Raw genomic sequence first — 14,554 nt, 5'->3', positions numbered from 1 at the left:
TGTTTTTTTCCACACTGCATTTAAGGGGAATCTATAAAGCTTTCCAGACATACATTCTCTGTTTCCCAGAAATGTCAGTTTATACATTTCTGCACATGTAGAGTACCAGGGATAAGACCATGCTTGCTGTTTAACCTGTTTTGATCTTTTCATTCATCCCAGCACCAACCAGCAGAAGCCCTTTAGACACAGACCAACATATTTTGCATTTGGAAGGTGTAGAAAGAAGAAAATAGGTGTACCAGCAGGTCAATTTCCTGGTGCACTTAGAAGCTAATTTACATACATGTAAATACACATAATTCTCTAAAATTACTTATAGCTGGGAAACAGAAAAGGTATGTATGGGAAGCTTATAAAGTGCCCCACATAATACCACTTTTACTGGTATTGGTAGACTTCCTTTAAGACTATTTGCTGATGTACACCTCGAACACAACTTTCATAGGCCAATGTATCAGCATACTGATCCTAACCCTCCGTTGTAAGGGCACGTCGATGATCTGCCCAATGTATCCTTACAACAGAGGGCTATGGTGTTGCATGAATGTCGGAGAATAGCAGAGATAGGTGGAAAAAAACAAAATAGCGCTCATAGGGTGATAATGTACAGTTGGGCTACAATCATATGGTGATATATTATTATATTCTCTAGTCTGGTTGTGCACAGCTCAAGGCACAACTCTAGTTGTGGTGTATGTAATGAAGTTGAAGGGTGCTGCCGATGTTATCTACAGCTTGGGGTACTGGGCCAGTCGGAGTATGTATAAGTAGAAAGAGGAGGTGGACAGGATGCGCACACAAAGCAATCGGTTTCTCTGAAATTTATGCAGAGATTTGTTGCAAATGTATTGATTAAATAGTATTAAAATACAATAAAATGCTGGCACAGGCAGGACGAAATACATAAGACCTGGAGACATAAATTTCACTTGAAAAAGGGGACGTTCTATGAATGTAGCCTTAGACTGTCTAGTCAAACTGTGAAACAATTTTGATAAATCTACCCTAAGCTACTTTTCTTCACATTATGTCTCTGCAGGGAACAGAAAAGTTGACAGGGCATACACTGGAAATAAAAAGTATATCAATATTTCTTAAAAGGCTGAAGGGCTAAAAAGAATTTTGCATGCTTACTATTAGCTTATCATCTGGGGCTCCTGTGGCCTATTATCTGGTGTCTCGTGATAATGTAATAGGGAGTTCTTCCTTGTTATTATTGTTGTTTATTACCCTGTGCATGTTCACATCCATCACATTCCTGAGCTGTTACAGACACATACCTCTACCTCTCTGAAATTAACACTTGTAAAACCTGTTCACTCATCTGCTCCTGTACTAAACGTGTATCAGACTCAATATCTGTCTGCCCTTGCATTCATTCCTTTAACTCGCCTTTCCTGTTTTCTACCAACCAATCCTTGTGCTCAAGTCATGGCAAGCTTTTTTTTCTCCTCGTGAGCTTTAGGATTAAGGAACTGTTTCTTTAGAAAGTTGTTCTTGATTGTGAAAAGCAGGAAGCTGGGGCCATTGCAGGGCCTTATCGCATTTATCTGTATGTAATTAACCGTAAGCTGCCCAGCCCTGACACAGATACACAACATGAGCACCGTGGGTAAGTGTACTGAGCTTGTGTGTTATTTATTGTGTAGAGAGGTGTTAATGTATAGACAGCAGGTAACTGGGAAGGTTGGGTGGGAACAGTCTAGGGACAGAGAGTAGCACTATCCTGTCTTAAGTATTTCACTATAGAGTGATGTATTATTTACAGTCCACATGTCTCAAACCTATCCAGCTATTCCAACTGAATGAATGAACTTGCTTCCTGCTCAATGAATATACCTGCTTTGTTTCTGAAACTGCAGGTTTTACCTCTGTAAAGAACAATCTTTTAGCTTTTGTATACCTGCATTTTATATTGCTCAACCTACCATACGTACTGCTTCTCTCTTTATGGATTGCCTAGGGCAGAGTCCTGTTGATCTTTTTACATTACTGTGTCAATACTATTTAACCTTTACCCATGTTTTAGCAGACCTGTTCCTTGCTTCTAGTCAGCCTTGATGCCAGCTTTCTTTAGTGACAGTATCAAAAACAAAATGTATATATAGGAACTACAGGACAAGAATTACATTAATTAATGGGGATATTATGAGATAGTGACTGCAATTAGATATCTGCTGCCCCCTTGGCTTGGCTGAGCATTCATGTGTTCTCAATCTTCCTTTTCCCAAACTTCAGTCCCACAATGGATGTTTTTTTCCATAATTTACAAATTTCTTTCCTTCAATATTAAAATATATATTGTATGCATCATCTAATTGCATATTATTATTAATTGTTATCTGATCTATGGAGCCTGAAAAACGTTACACAGTATAAATGCAGTATATTCCTCTAAACAAATAACTATCCAAAGAGCAAGTTTTTCTTGAACTGCTGTATTGAAGTTTAATATGCTACTTAAAAATATTTAAAAATAAAAACTGCCCCATTCTGATAGTAAATGGAAAAGATAAACTATTTGTAAAATACACTAGACTATGCAGTTGTCTGTTACACCCATGCGAAAAAGCAGCCCTGAGCACACAATATTTAGTACTAATTTGATGGGCTGTGTATGTCATGAATGTATTTGTATGCACTGTACCTGCTCATTCTGTTCCCTGTAATTTAGACACTGGCCACAATTTAAAGCGTATTTGACAAAACAACCAACATATAAAAGTTGACATTGTAGATAGTCTTAATAACTAGTGAATACACACAAAGTTTTTCTTAACTTGGTGCTGTCCTAATCTAGATCAGACAGCGTTTTGTGCAAGAAGTGCTCCATTAAAGTTAATGGGTATGGAAAAAAGAAGCAGCACTGCACTTTGGGTGCCTTCTGAGTGTGATACATTTTTAACCATGTGTGAGTAATATATGCCAAAAAAACCATCATGCGCCCTGTACAGAAACAACTCAGCCCTCTCCATATATATTAATCCGTGTTGTTCAGAACTTGGTGACAGGGGTCCCTAAAAAATAATTCCTTTATATTCCCAATTCATTGTGTCTCAATTAGTATTGGTATGTAAAAGAGTCTAACAAATTGTGAAGACACATAGTGCTGAATCACTGTGAATCACAGCAATTACAGTGATATCATAGAGGATTGATACAAATCCTATTCACATGCTGTGTAAAATGATTTATACTGCAATTGTAGAATCTGTAGCATGTGAAATGTTGCTGCAGATGAGCAAAGGATTAGTTGAGCATGTGTATTCCCAGCCTCTGACTGTCACCCGAAACTGCATTAACATGTGATCTATTAGGATGTTAAGAATCTGTTTTAAGAAATATTGTCTAGATCAGTGACTTTCAACTTTTTTTGAGCCGCGGCACACTTTTTATACTTAGAAAATCCTGGGGCACACCACCGACCAATAGCACAAAATGACACTAAAACAGTCATATTATACATATAGTTAATAATATAGATTCTAAATTTATTTTACTCACTCATTGTGAAACCTGGGCCTGTTTCGATAAACACAAAAGGGATATCCTGGCAGGAATGGTGGAAAGACACACACGAAACTCTTCCTCAACAGTTCTCAGTTTCTCCCTGTTTTTAGTATATGGTGCTGATTATTATGTGGCTCATATACTGCAAAATAAAGGGGTACAATGAGAAGTAGTATGGCCATGAGGCCAGAGTACAAGTGCCAGCTCATATACTCAGCATATGAATTGGTACTTGTAGTACTCCAGCCTCATGACTATAGTATTTCTCATTTTACATTTCTCCGGGAAACAAAACACACGGGGCACCATAGTTTGGGGAACTTTCCCCGCGGCACACCCGACCATGTGTTGCGGCACACTAGTGTCCCACGGCACATTGTTTGAAAATCACTGGTCTAGATAATAGAGTGGTCTTATAGAAAGCTTTTACTGTATAGGTTTATATGAATGAATTGATCTGTATTCAATGTCATTATTATATAATCTTTACTGTCAAGAGAAAATATTTTTCAAATGTTAAATATAAATATGAGTTTTTTTTTACTTTTATGCACATAACTTAACCCCTTAACAACCAGGCCCTTTTTAGTTTTTGCATTTTCATTTTTCACTCCACATTTTCCAAAAGCTGTAGCTGTTTTATTTTTCCATTTAAAGAGCTCTATGAAGACTTGTTATCTAAGAAACAAATTGCACCTAATGTTGACAGTATTCAATATATCATGTAAAGTACTGGGGTGGTGGATGAACTCAAAATCCAGTACAAATGAAAAAAATGCATTTGCCCCAATTGTACAAGCCTTACAATTACATCTTTCACTGTGCAGTCTAAATTATTCTTTTTGCTCACTAGATCATGTAGATACCAATTCTATATAGCAACCAACAAGCTATTTCCATATACCCTTAATGACGCTGCAAAGTGATATTCCATCATGCTTTGTTAAGGCATTAAATATATTCTTCAGGAATTTTTTTATCAATCAAATCTTTATTAACGAATAAATAAAGGTGGCAAATATGCATGTCCTATTGCATTACTAGAAACTTTACAATATTAGGTATTGGAAGACTCAAGCACTAGTTGAAATATCCTATCGACTTACGGGTGCAAGTAACAAGCATAGCATATTCACCAGAAACATACAGAAGCAAACAGTCAGCAGAAGACTCCATCTGTGTGGCGACAAATGAGGCTATAGCTATAAAAGTCAAGACATATTTGCAGAAAAATGCAAAAAGCCATGTTCAATTAGATAACAAACAAACTGGAGAAAGAAGGCAAGAGGGGAAGGTACAGGAGGGTGTCTGGACACTGCTCTAACTATTCAAGGCTTCAAATGTGCTCCAACAAATGTCCCAAATCCTGGGGATGCGAGGAAACTGATCCAGGGTCCCCATGTTTGAGAGAAGACCTCAGGTCTGTTCTCTATACCAGAGAGGAGTTCCACCAGGCATTGAAGATTTCCTGGAACCATTCAGATAACGAAAAGGCTCTGGGGGATTTCCACAATGTGGGAATTACTGTGCGAGCTGCGATAATCATTTCCTGCAGGATTTTGATATTTATAACCTTCCATTGACCACAGGCAACAATTTAAAGTATTTCAACATTGATCTTGCTATAGTAGTATTGTACTATATAACTCTGTATACTGTGTAGTGGACACGCTGATTTACTACATCTCAGGGCAATGGCAGAAAAAGAATGTGAGCCCTGATCTTCGCACAACCTCTGCCCCTGCCTACTTTCTGGCTCTGTGTTAAATTACAGGTGTAACTGGGCGGCAGTCCCTATATTGAATAAGTTCATAGTTCACATGAATACAAACACATAAGACAACAAAAAAGAAAACTAAGATAGACTACAAAGCAAGGTCAATCAAGCCGGGTCAGAACCAATATGCATAGAGGTACACAAAGAGCCTGCAAGAGAATTGTGAGAGATGAGAAAAGAGTCAAAGAAATGGTCAGCAGAGTAGCAACTGGAACCAGAGGAATACAACTGAGTCAGAAGATCCAATATCAGGCCCTAAATAAACAAACCGATAATTATTGATGGAGTTTCTGGACACTGCCCTTGCAGCTGATTAGGTCGGTCGGCTGCCACTACAAAAGGCAACTGTGACACAACCCCAGCCCAGAGAGGCAGCAAGCTTTTGATCACAGCCTCAAGCGGAGCATAACCTTGGGTGTGATCCTAAGCCTAGAATTCTGCAGCAAGAATCCATTCAGAGAGTTCTGACATTTAGACTCTCAGGGCCGATTCTAGGGTTTTTGCTGCCTACGGTAGAAAACTGAAATGCTTCCCCCCTAAAAAGCCTTATTCTGATCTCCTCCTATTTTTTAATCCAATGAATTTACAGACACATCTTTAAAAAGCATCTAAAACTTATGCTGACAATATAACTACTCAGTAACACTGACACCCTGGCACATTTACTTACCCGATCCCTGCATGATCCCCGAGGTGCGTTGTCCGACTAGGATGAAGTCTGCCGGGATTCAACAAGATCTTGTGCCGGAGTCCGCCGGAGTTCACCTTCTTCCAGGTGTGAGTGCATTTCTTGCGACACAATTTGAATTTTAGATCCTGTGTTTAGTCCAAATCAATTGGGTTGTCCGACGGCCACGCCCCTCCGATTTGTGACGCATGAAAGTTGGCGCCATTGCGGCAAAATCCGATCGCATTCGCCAAAAACCCCTGTTAGATGTGGCGCAAAATGGAAATAGTCGGGAAACCCGACATAAATGCGGTCTGCGGACCCTTAGTAAATGTGCCCCACTGTGTTACTAGGTCAAAAGATGCGGGGCCCATGTTTTGGATATATTGTCCTCTCCCCAGCAAAGCAGGACACTTTGATAGATTTTTAAGAAATGTCACTTTTTTTTTTGTTTTATGATCTGATATGTATTTCTCAAGATATCTCCAATTTTGAACAATTTTTTTACCCATTTTGAAATTGCAACACCATCTGTCAATGAAAATTACTTGCATTGTAAATTGAATCAATGTTATTTTTCCTGGGGAATCCGAATCTGAAATATAAAATGTGGTTTCCCATTTAAGATTTTAAAGTTGCCCACGCCCCCCACCCCGGGGGTGGGGGGAATAGTGGGCCGAGTTTGGGATCATTGGATAGATTTTTGAAAAATATTTGACATGTATATTTTTAGTTTTTTGATCTAATGTGTATTTTGCTAGATTCTCCACATTGTGATCCTTTTGTTATACCCAGTATACTGGGGGCTATGGTGGACATTATACACTGGGATTTGTGAGGGACATTATACTGGGGGCTGTGGGGGACATTACTTACTGGGTCTGTTGACGGGATGTTGAGGCCCTAGGTTTAAAGTAAGATGGCTGTGTAAACTCCAGAGGGCAGACACATGGCTGAAAGAGGAAACATGGTGATTCTAGGAATAATGGAGAAAATATAGGACGCCACCCTCAGTCACTGGATGTAAGAAGTAGGGATTGCTCCTGTGATTTCTGTAACTTTATATGTTCGCATAGTAGTTTTGGGCACCAGCGCAGGTGAAGGTGGTTATGTAAAGGAGTGGACACTACCTAGTGCTCTGGATCTTTTACAACGCTAGCAAAGTCCCTGCTGCCCGAGTCTCGCACTTTACCTTTAGGGCTATGCATCTGCTGTCTATGGCATGATTTTCATCTGTCTTCATGGCGTATGTGGCCATGCAGACCCTTTTAAATGAAATAGAAGCTGAGCCATAGAGAGAATATTGTGTACCAAGCTCTGTACTGGTGTCTTTAAACTTTGTGTTTTCCCTACAAGATGGTTTCTGTAATAATTTGGCTCTCGACCAATCTGGTATTGATGACCTACCTCAATGTCAATATTAAAGTTCTTATTTGTACCAAACTGCTGCTGAAGTATTTGGCTCAATGTGAATTGTCTAAACTGAAGGTAAGAAGGACTAGGTATGAACAGAGCGTTATATGAAAGCTACTGAAGCTAAACAAAATGATTCTGTTAACTTTATATCTTCCCTGCAAGAGATCTTTTATGCAATTCTCTAGTGTATTATTTTAAAATGGATGTGCAAAATGTCATCATTAGTGATGTATGAGCTGGGTTAGCTCCAGGTATACATTTGGTGATAGAGTCTCAGTAGGCCATCTTGGGCCTCAGCTTTGTTCATCCACACAGTATACTAGAAAACAGTAATATAACCAGTGATGTTTTTTTCATGTGTACAAAGTAATGCAAATAACAAAATTGCATTCATCGCAGAACAAATAACTTATTCTCAATGGTGCCAACAGTAAAATATTAAAGAAGTGGAATCGGTAATTAACCCCCATGGCTGCCAGGGCTTTTTTCTAAATTTCCATTGCCTTAGTCCATTGGCTAAGACTATCTCATAGTGCATTTATTCATTAACCCTATTTTTAACTGCTGTTATATTAGGTATATCTATAGACTTCCACTTTCTTGCTATACAATATCTTGCTGCTATAAAAATATGTGATATCACCCCTCTGTCCCGGGGGATACATTTTTTAACCTTAAAGATAGTACTGCTTGCAATGCAGAGGGGTCAGCTGCTTCACCTATCACAGTGGAAATTAGTTCAAAAACCTCCATCCAAAAAGTTTGGAGCTTCGTACATAGGTGGGAGTATGCTTGTAGACTATGTGCTATCCTGTCTGGGCATAGGTACCAACGCGTTTGCACTTTTTTCAATTGTTCCATATGGTTGATACATGCTGAAATTCTTGCCAATTCCATACTTGACTGATACCTTTGTACTGGAGTTATTTCTGTTCTTAAATCTTGTTCCCATTTTATCATATACCCAAATTTTTCTCCTTTTATATCCAAGAGAAAAATAGTAACACAAAAACTAAAAATGATATTTAATAAAGGGGCACTATGTCTTAACCCTTTCAAGACAACAGATACATATGATACCCAACACATTTGCCCTCACCAGTGCAACTTTAATGACACGTCAGGAGTCAATTTAAAATACCTTTTAAGGCGACTTTAATTAAAAATTGAAAACGTTAAAAATCTTGTATAGACATTTAAGAGCCTCTTCTGAACTAAGTCAAGATGAGCCAGATCTCAATGAAACACTTTGGTATTTATTCCTAAGGTCAGTCATATTCTCACACACAAAAAGTACTACAATTACACATGTCTCAAAACAATGACTGTTGTATGAAGTGGTAATTTGATATGAGACAAAGAGACATTCATGACTCATCTCCAGGAAAAAACATATATAACATATATATTCAAAGATTCATTATCTTAGGATTTGCTGAAGAGATAAAAATAGGATAAGAACAGTGATGCAAGTATATATTTAAGCACAATTATGACACCACAGCAGTCCATGTTGTAATAGTCACATGATAAATCTGGAGGAGTTTCTGTTGAGATGTGATAATTAGTTGTGCTGCAGTATGAATGAGTAATGAACTCTTTCAACAGATATAAAGCAAATATAGAGTGTCACGAATCTTTTTGTGGTATTCCGATCTAAACTATGACATATCTAAAGGAAATGTAGAGTAGAAGATGTGTTACAGATAGATGATAAATGTGGGGACAACAAAGGAAGTGAAATCCGTTTGAAAAATTCAATTGACTTCTCATGGTCTGAGGAGGCCAACCATTTGGTGGAGCAGGTCCCGTGACCCTTTGGAGCTTGCGTGCAGGTGCAATGGGTTAATTTTGCCTTACAGAGCTGAATTATAAACTGAAATACATTTGGAAAGAGTTCATCTGTAACCTCATATCCATATCTACCCGCTGTTTATATACTTGAAAAGTATTTCAGAAAGGAATATTTGGTTATTGTATATCTTTCTCTCTTCTTTTTTTGAAGTTCACACCACTATGGCCACATACCAAATGGAACCTGGATTTTTTGCTAAACACTATGGGGCAGATTTATCAAGTGTCTGAAAGTCAGAATATTTCTAGTTGCCCATGGAAACCAATCACAGCTCAGCTTTAAAATATTCATGAGCAGTGATAAAATGAAAGCTGAGCTGTGATTGGGCAACTAGAAATATTCTGACTTTTAGACACTTGATAAATCTGCCCCAATATGTTTTCAATCTGTAGCAGTCCAGGTTTCCTATTCAGGACACCGCTACAAATGAAGATGATAGTGACTGCTTGCAAATGGCCGGAGACATAATTGGTGCTGTGTCAACACGATAGTCAAAGTATAAATGGGGTTATGCTATAAGGGTTCCACATGTGTCTTTTTTTTGATCAAATAAAGTTTTTATTGAAAACCAAACAATAGTTTTCCATTTTTTATTTTTTTACATTTAAACAACATAGACAGTACACAAAAACACCCCAAACCCCTCTCCAACCCCCCTCCCTACCCCTGCTTGGTGGGTGAAATGTCCATGCTTCAATGTATAACATGTGTTCGTATATAGCTCACGACTGATGTCCTTCCTCTGAGAATATAAGTTCCGCGAAAGGGTCCATCCATGATATCCTTAGTTCTTGTAGATTACATATATGACACCGTATAGCTTAGAGCAAACAGCAATATATACAGTCATAAATCAAACAGTAATGGAGTAAGAGCAGTAACTGATAGTCAGAGAGTCATAGATCTTTACATATATTATCCTCCATATTGTCTTTTAGCATGATATGCCAAATGTGTCTGAATGGTGAACAATTAAACTGTTGGAGCTTCTTGTGATTGTCTGCGAATCAAGTGATCCTCCTTACTGTCTGTCAAGGCCAGCTAGAGCTTGTTTGCACAGTCACTGCTTCAATCATCTTCTATTAGTTGGGTCAGTATTTCCTAGATGATGCACAGATTATAGAAATGGTCATCTTGCTTCTCTCAGTTGAAGATATGTAAACGGTGCAAAAACCCTTTCAAGTATGTGTTGGAGGTATGTCAGGCAGTCAACAATATCTCACCAACATGTACACCACCTAAATTAGCCTGTGCGAGCCTTTTTTTCCCCCCGAAGACCAGCATTGGATGAACTTATGCCCACAGTTGCTTATCAGACCTCTAATAGGATGCTGACTTTTTATATCTGAGTGCTTTATTTTCCTTTTTCAATTAGTGAACACAACCTACCTTACTGCATTTTTTTCTTGCAGGAGACATGTTGGCTCTTGTGGACTTTCAAGGGCAACTTGAAGATGAATTAACCTTCAGAGCTGGTGAGGTATTAAGAAATGTTAAGAAAACCATTGAAGAAGGCTGGCTAGAAGGAGAAATCAATGGAAAAAGAGGATTCTTTCCTCAGAGTTTTGTCAAGGTATAGAAATGATGTTATTGTTAGTTCTAATCGACCTCTTGTTTCGCTATATTTTCTGATATCTACTTTCAGATGGGCAGAGCAAGGCTTTTTTCTCCATCCCAGGTCTATCCAACTGTAGAGAGAGTAAGAAGTGGGGTCTAGAAAAGAAAATGAAACTGCAGCAGAGTATCAGTGAAGGGATGCCTTTTATACCCCATGCAAACAAACTTATGGGGGCCATCGCACAATTTGCAGTCACTTTAAGGCCCCTATAGACGTTTATGGCACCCGGACAAGGTGCGGTGAGCACAAAATATAGGTTTTTGCTGTATTATGATAGCAGTTGCTCAGCTTTCAATGGAGAGGGGTGGTGAGGAGCACCTGGCCGTATTCTTGCCCAGGTGAACATACATTTGTGTGCATAAGGCCTTAGTTGGATGAAGGTTTTTTCGGACAGATTTTTAAACTTTTTCATGCGTCCCTAGGAGTTTGTATTTGTATTTCACTTTCTTCTAAATGGTGGAGCATGATATTCTATTGGTTTGCACCTAAAAAGTTACAGAAAATTGCACAGAAGAATTATAGTGTCCCCTATCCCCTTGCACACAAACATATTTTTTCAGCCGTGTGTTAGCCCTACCAAAATGTTTCTTATACAGTTAGCAGTATAAGTACAGTTAAGTACAGTTAGCAAACTATAGAAAATGTCCTACCCACGGACTTATTTACAGCGCTGCCGCTCGGCTTCCATTGGTGTAGGTAGAGGTAAAGAGCCCTCACCAACACTCTTTCCTGTACCTGGCCATGTGGTACGCCAAGGTTATGGCCCAGGTGAGCATGCATGTGCATGGAGCCTTAGGGCATAGGAAAAACATTGGTATGGGTCGCACAAAAATGTACTACCTTTTGAAAATGTCGGCTTGTAAAATCATTGCAGATTTTCGTGCCAGTTTAAGTCACTATAATGCATCTGACAGCAGAGCTCCTAAGTCTCAAAACTGTTCCTAGGAGTTTGTCCAATGATAAATCCCCCTCAAGAATATATTTATTGACTATTTTATACATATTTTTTACTACTTGTAGAAGATGTTATAAGCTGTATTGGGCAAGAAGAACATATGTTGTTCATCATAAAAAATAATCTTAGCTAAGTAACAGTGAAGCAATTCAACTTAGGCTCATTGTTATTATTGTTGCACATAATACACAAAATATTTGTACTCAATCCAAACTTTCTTGTATTTCTGCCACAGGAAATTCCATCGTTTTTTCTGAATGATAACGTTCAAAGGTTTCCAAGATCCATCAGGAAAGTCAATGGTAAAAAAAGATTTGTTTTAGCAAATAAAGTTTACCCTACTGTTCTTCCTCTAGAAAAAGTATTTTGATATATTTTGATATATTTTTATACCTACTGTACATCATCTAGAAAAAATCAGCACAAGGTGGATCCTTTATAGCTTTTAAGGCTCAAAGGCACCTTCATCAGCATAGTTTACAATAAAGCACTGAGAAAAAAACACAACTATTGAGAGATTTTATACCAAGATTATTACTACGTGTGGTGATATATCATTAAAATAAGCCAGGGCAATAGTTTTTTGTTACATGTTGGAGAACAATAGAATTGATGGTTTATTGATGCAGAGATCTGGAGGTTGTCCATATGGGCTAGGGTTGGGCTTGAAATGTGTCCATGTAGTGGGCCATAAATAAGTCTTTGTGTAAATCACTGGAATGTTATAGGCTTGAATTCTCAGGTTTTCTTCTCTACCTACCATCATTGATTAATTTGACCCTTCAGTATTAGGACTAGAACATCAGATCTGTCAAACTGCGACTTGTTCCAGAGAAGTCTATTCCCACAGATGTCTCCATCACCATATCTATGGTTTGTGAATTCATCGAGCTAGCAAACACTGCTGCGGAGTACAGTAGAAACGCCATACCTCTCCGCCGGCTCCATAGGCTGGCGGTGACCGCCCCTCATGAATATGCCGGTCTGCTTTGAGCGCAGTCCGGCGTTCCTTTTGTACTCTGCATGAGTGTTTGCTAGCGTTATGGGAGGGTTTCGATAATGCTAGCAGTTTGACACTGCTGCATCGGAGATAGCACTAGCACTATAGTGCTTTTTTCATGGGTAACGGATCCTCTTTAAGGAGGGGGGCATGCTGTTGGAAGAACTGACTTATTTGGACTGAGCACGGGATAACTTTTAAATAAGTAAAGATTCTTATTATTATTATTAAAGCCGTGCAATCCTCAAAAACAGCAAGCATTTTGACGAAAGTTCAGCGCGCAAACCTTAGTAAATAAGCCCCATTTTGTACAAGGGGTCCTGTAGAGTGCTATGAAGGAATTGCAAACAAAAAAAAAATATCTACAGGACCAACACAGTTGCCAAACGGTGGATTTGACTGTCTCTTTCAGCCCCATAAATAACTAATGGCGCACCAATTATGTAATCATTCTGGCAAGGGTAGCCAAAAATCCCATAGACTTACCACTGACCTTCTGTAATATGTAGTATTAGCACTAGAGCATTTCTAGGCCACTACTGGCCTCAAAGATTGTCAGTCTTTTATATTGGCACTTAAAATGTATGGCATAAGCTGCAGAATAAATAACTTGCACAATTATTCTCTGAGGCAGAATGATTTTGCTGGTGACACTAAAACTATATGGATTTAAGATTTTTTTTGACAATTAAACAATAAAAATACAATAAAAACCTATTGCCAAATAGCTTTCCTGATTGTCATAGGTGTGGGGTGATTAATATACTTAGCCTTTTATATTTTTCACATTTTTAAAAAATACAAAAAAACAAATGTTGGCATCATACTTTTCCCTTGTGCCCCGGTCTGGTCCAGGAGAACTTTCTGTATCCCACCACTGTGTGAAGATCCCCAGTTCAAGACAATTGCATGAGTTGCATAATGGGTTAATCAACCCATGTGATTAATAACTGTCTAATATTCTTGTAGATGCAGTATAAGAGGTCCGTTTGTAACTAGGTGTTGTCTGTAAGTCGGATGTTCTTAAGTAGGGGACTGCCTGTATATACCTTACGCAATGCAAAAAAATAAAAATTAGAAAATACAAAACCTCGTGGTAAGTGATTTCATGTAAAATTTGACCTCCCTCTAACAATAGTCATTGTTTTCTAGCTCAAATAAAGAAACAACGCTGGTGTCGTGCAGAGTTTGCATACATTCCCAGTAAACCAGATGAATTGGAGCTCATGGCTGGAGAAGTTTTGGAAGTTCTAGAAGAGGTGACATAAGAAATGTCATTTGCAGTGGAAACTTGTATATAGCAAGGTTTTCTAATGCCTGTCTAAGAACTTTCTGGCAAGTGACATATCAGATGCTTACACACTGATGAAAGACAAGTGATTATACACAAATATTATACTGAATGATAGACCTTGAGATAGTAAAAGCATCAAACAGAAATTCTTATTTCTAAATAACATCTGACAAATTATCTATTGCTTTGCTACCAGTTTTAATGTCTATATAGGCTGGGAGATGTCTCAGAAGGTTAGGAAGTAATTGGAAAGTAATTGGGGTTTTGGACTGTTCATTTTCATTATTTGTTACCCTCACATACATATACTGTATCATAGTACATAAATATTGTTCCAGTATACTGTCATTTTGTGTTATTTAGTTAACACAGTTAAGTGTAAACTGTAACAATTTATATTTTAATGTACTACTTCTACAACATCATTTAAAATGTATTAAGGCCCCATTCTAACCCGTG

At 38.3% G+C, this 14,554-nt stretch overlaps 1 protein-coding gene across 3 annotated transcripts in view; it reads left to right on the top strand.

Moving 5' to 3' along the window:
• Positions 1 to 1,323: 1,323 nt before the first annotated feature.
• SH3D21 (SH3 domain containing 21) overlaps positions 1,324 to 14,554 on the top strand; it is a 74,099-nt gene continuing 60,868 nt past the window's right edge. Inside the window, exons 1-4 of one of the 3 annotated variants that reach the window (XM_072136802.1) lie at positions 1,324 to 1,615; positions 10,641 to 10,801; positions 12,037 to 12,103; positions 13,954 to 14,060. In XM_072136802.1, the coding sequence (XP_071992903.1) occupies positions 1,603 to 1,615; positions 10,641 to 10,801; positions 12,037 to 12,103; positions 13,954 to 14,060 (348 nt within the window). In that variant the 5' untranslated portion in view covers positions 1,324 to 1,602. Of the gene's footprint in view, positions 1,616 to 10,640; positions 10,802 to 12,036; positions 12,104 to 13,953; positions 14,061 to 14,554 lie in introns of those variants that run through there. The other 2 variants (XM_072136800.1, XM_072136803.1) reach the window with 2 other exon arrangements.

Source organism: Engystomops pustulosus, chromosome 2 (genome assembly GCF_040894005.1).
Source record: "Engystomops pustulosus chromosome 2, aEngPut4.maternal, whole genome shotgun sequence".
NCBI lineage: Eukaryota > Metazoa > Chordata > Amphibia > Anura > Leptodactylidae > Engystomops > Engystomops pustulosus.
Note: the sequence above shows the minus strand (reverse complement) of the source record. Positions and strands in the feature narration are given on the sequence as shown.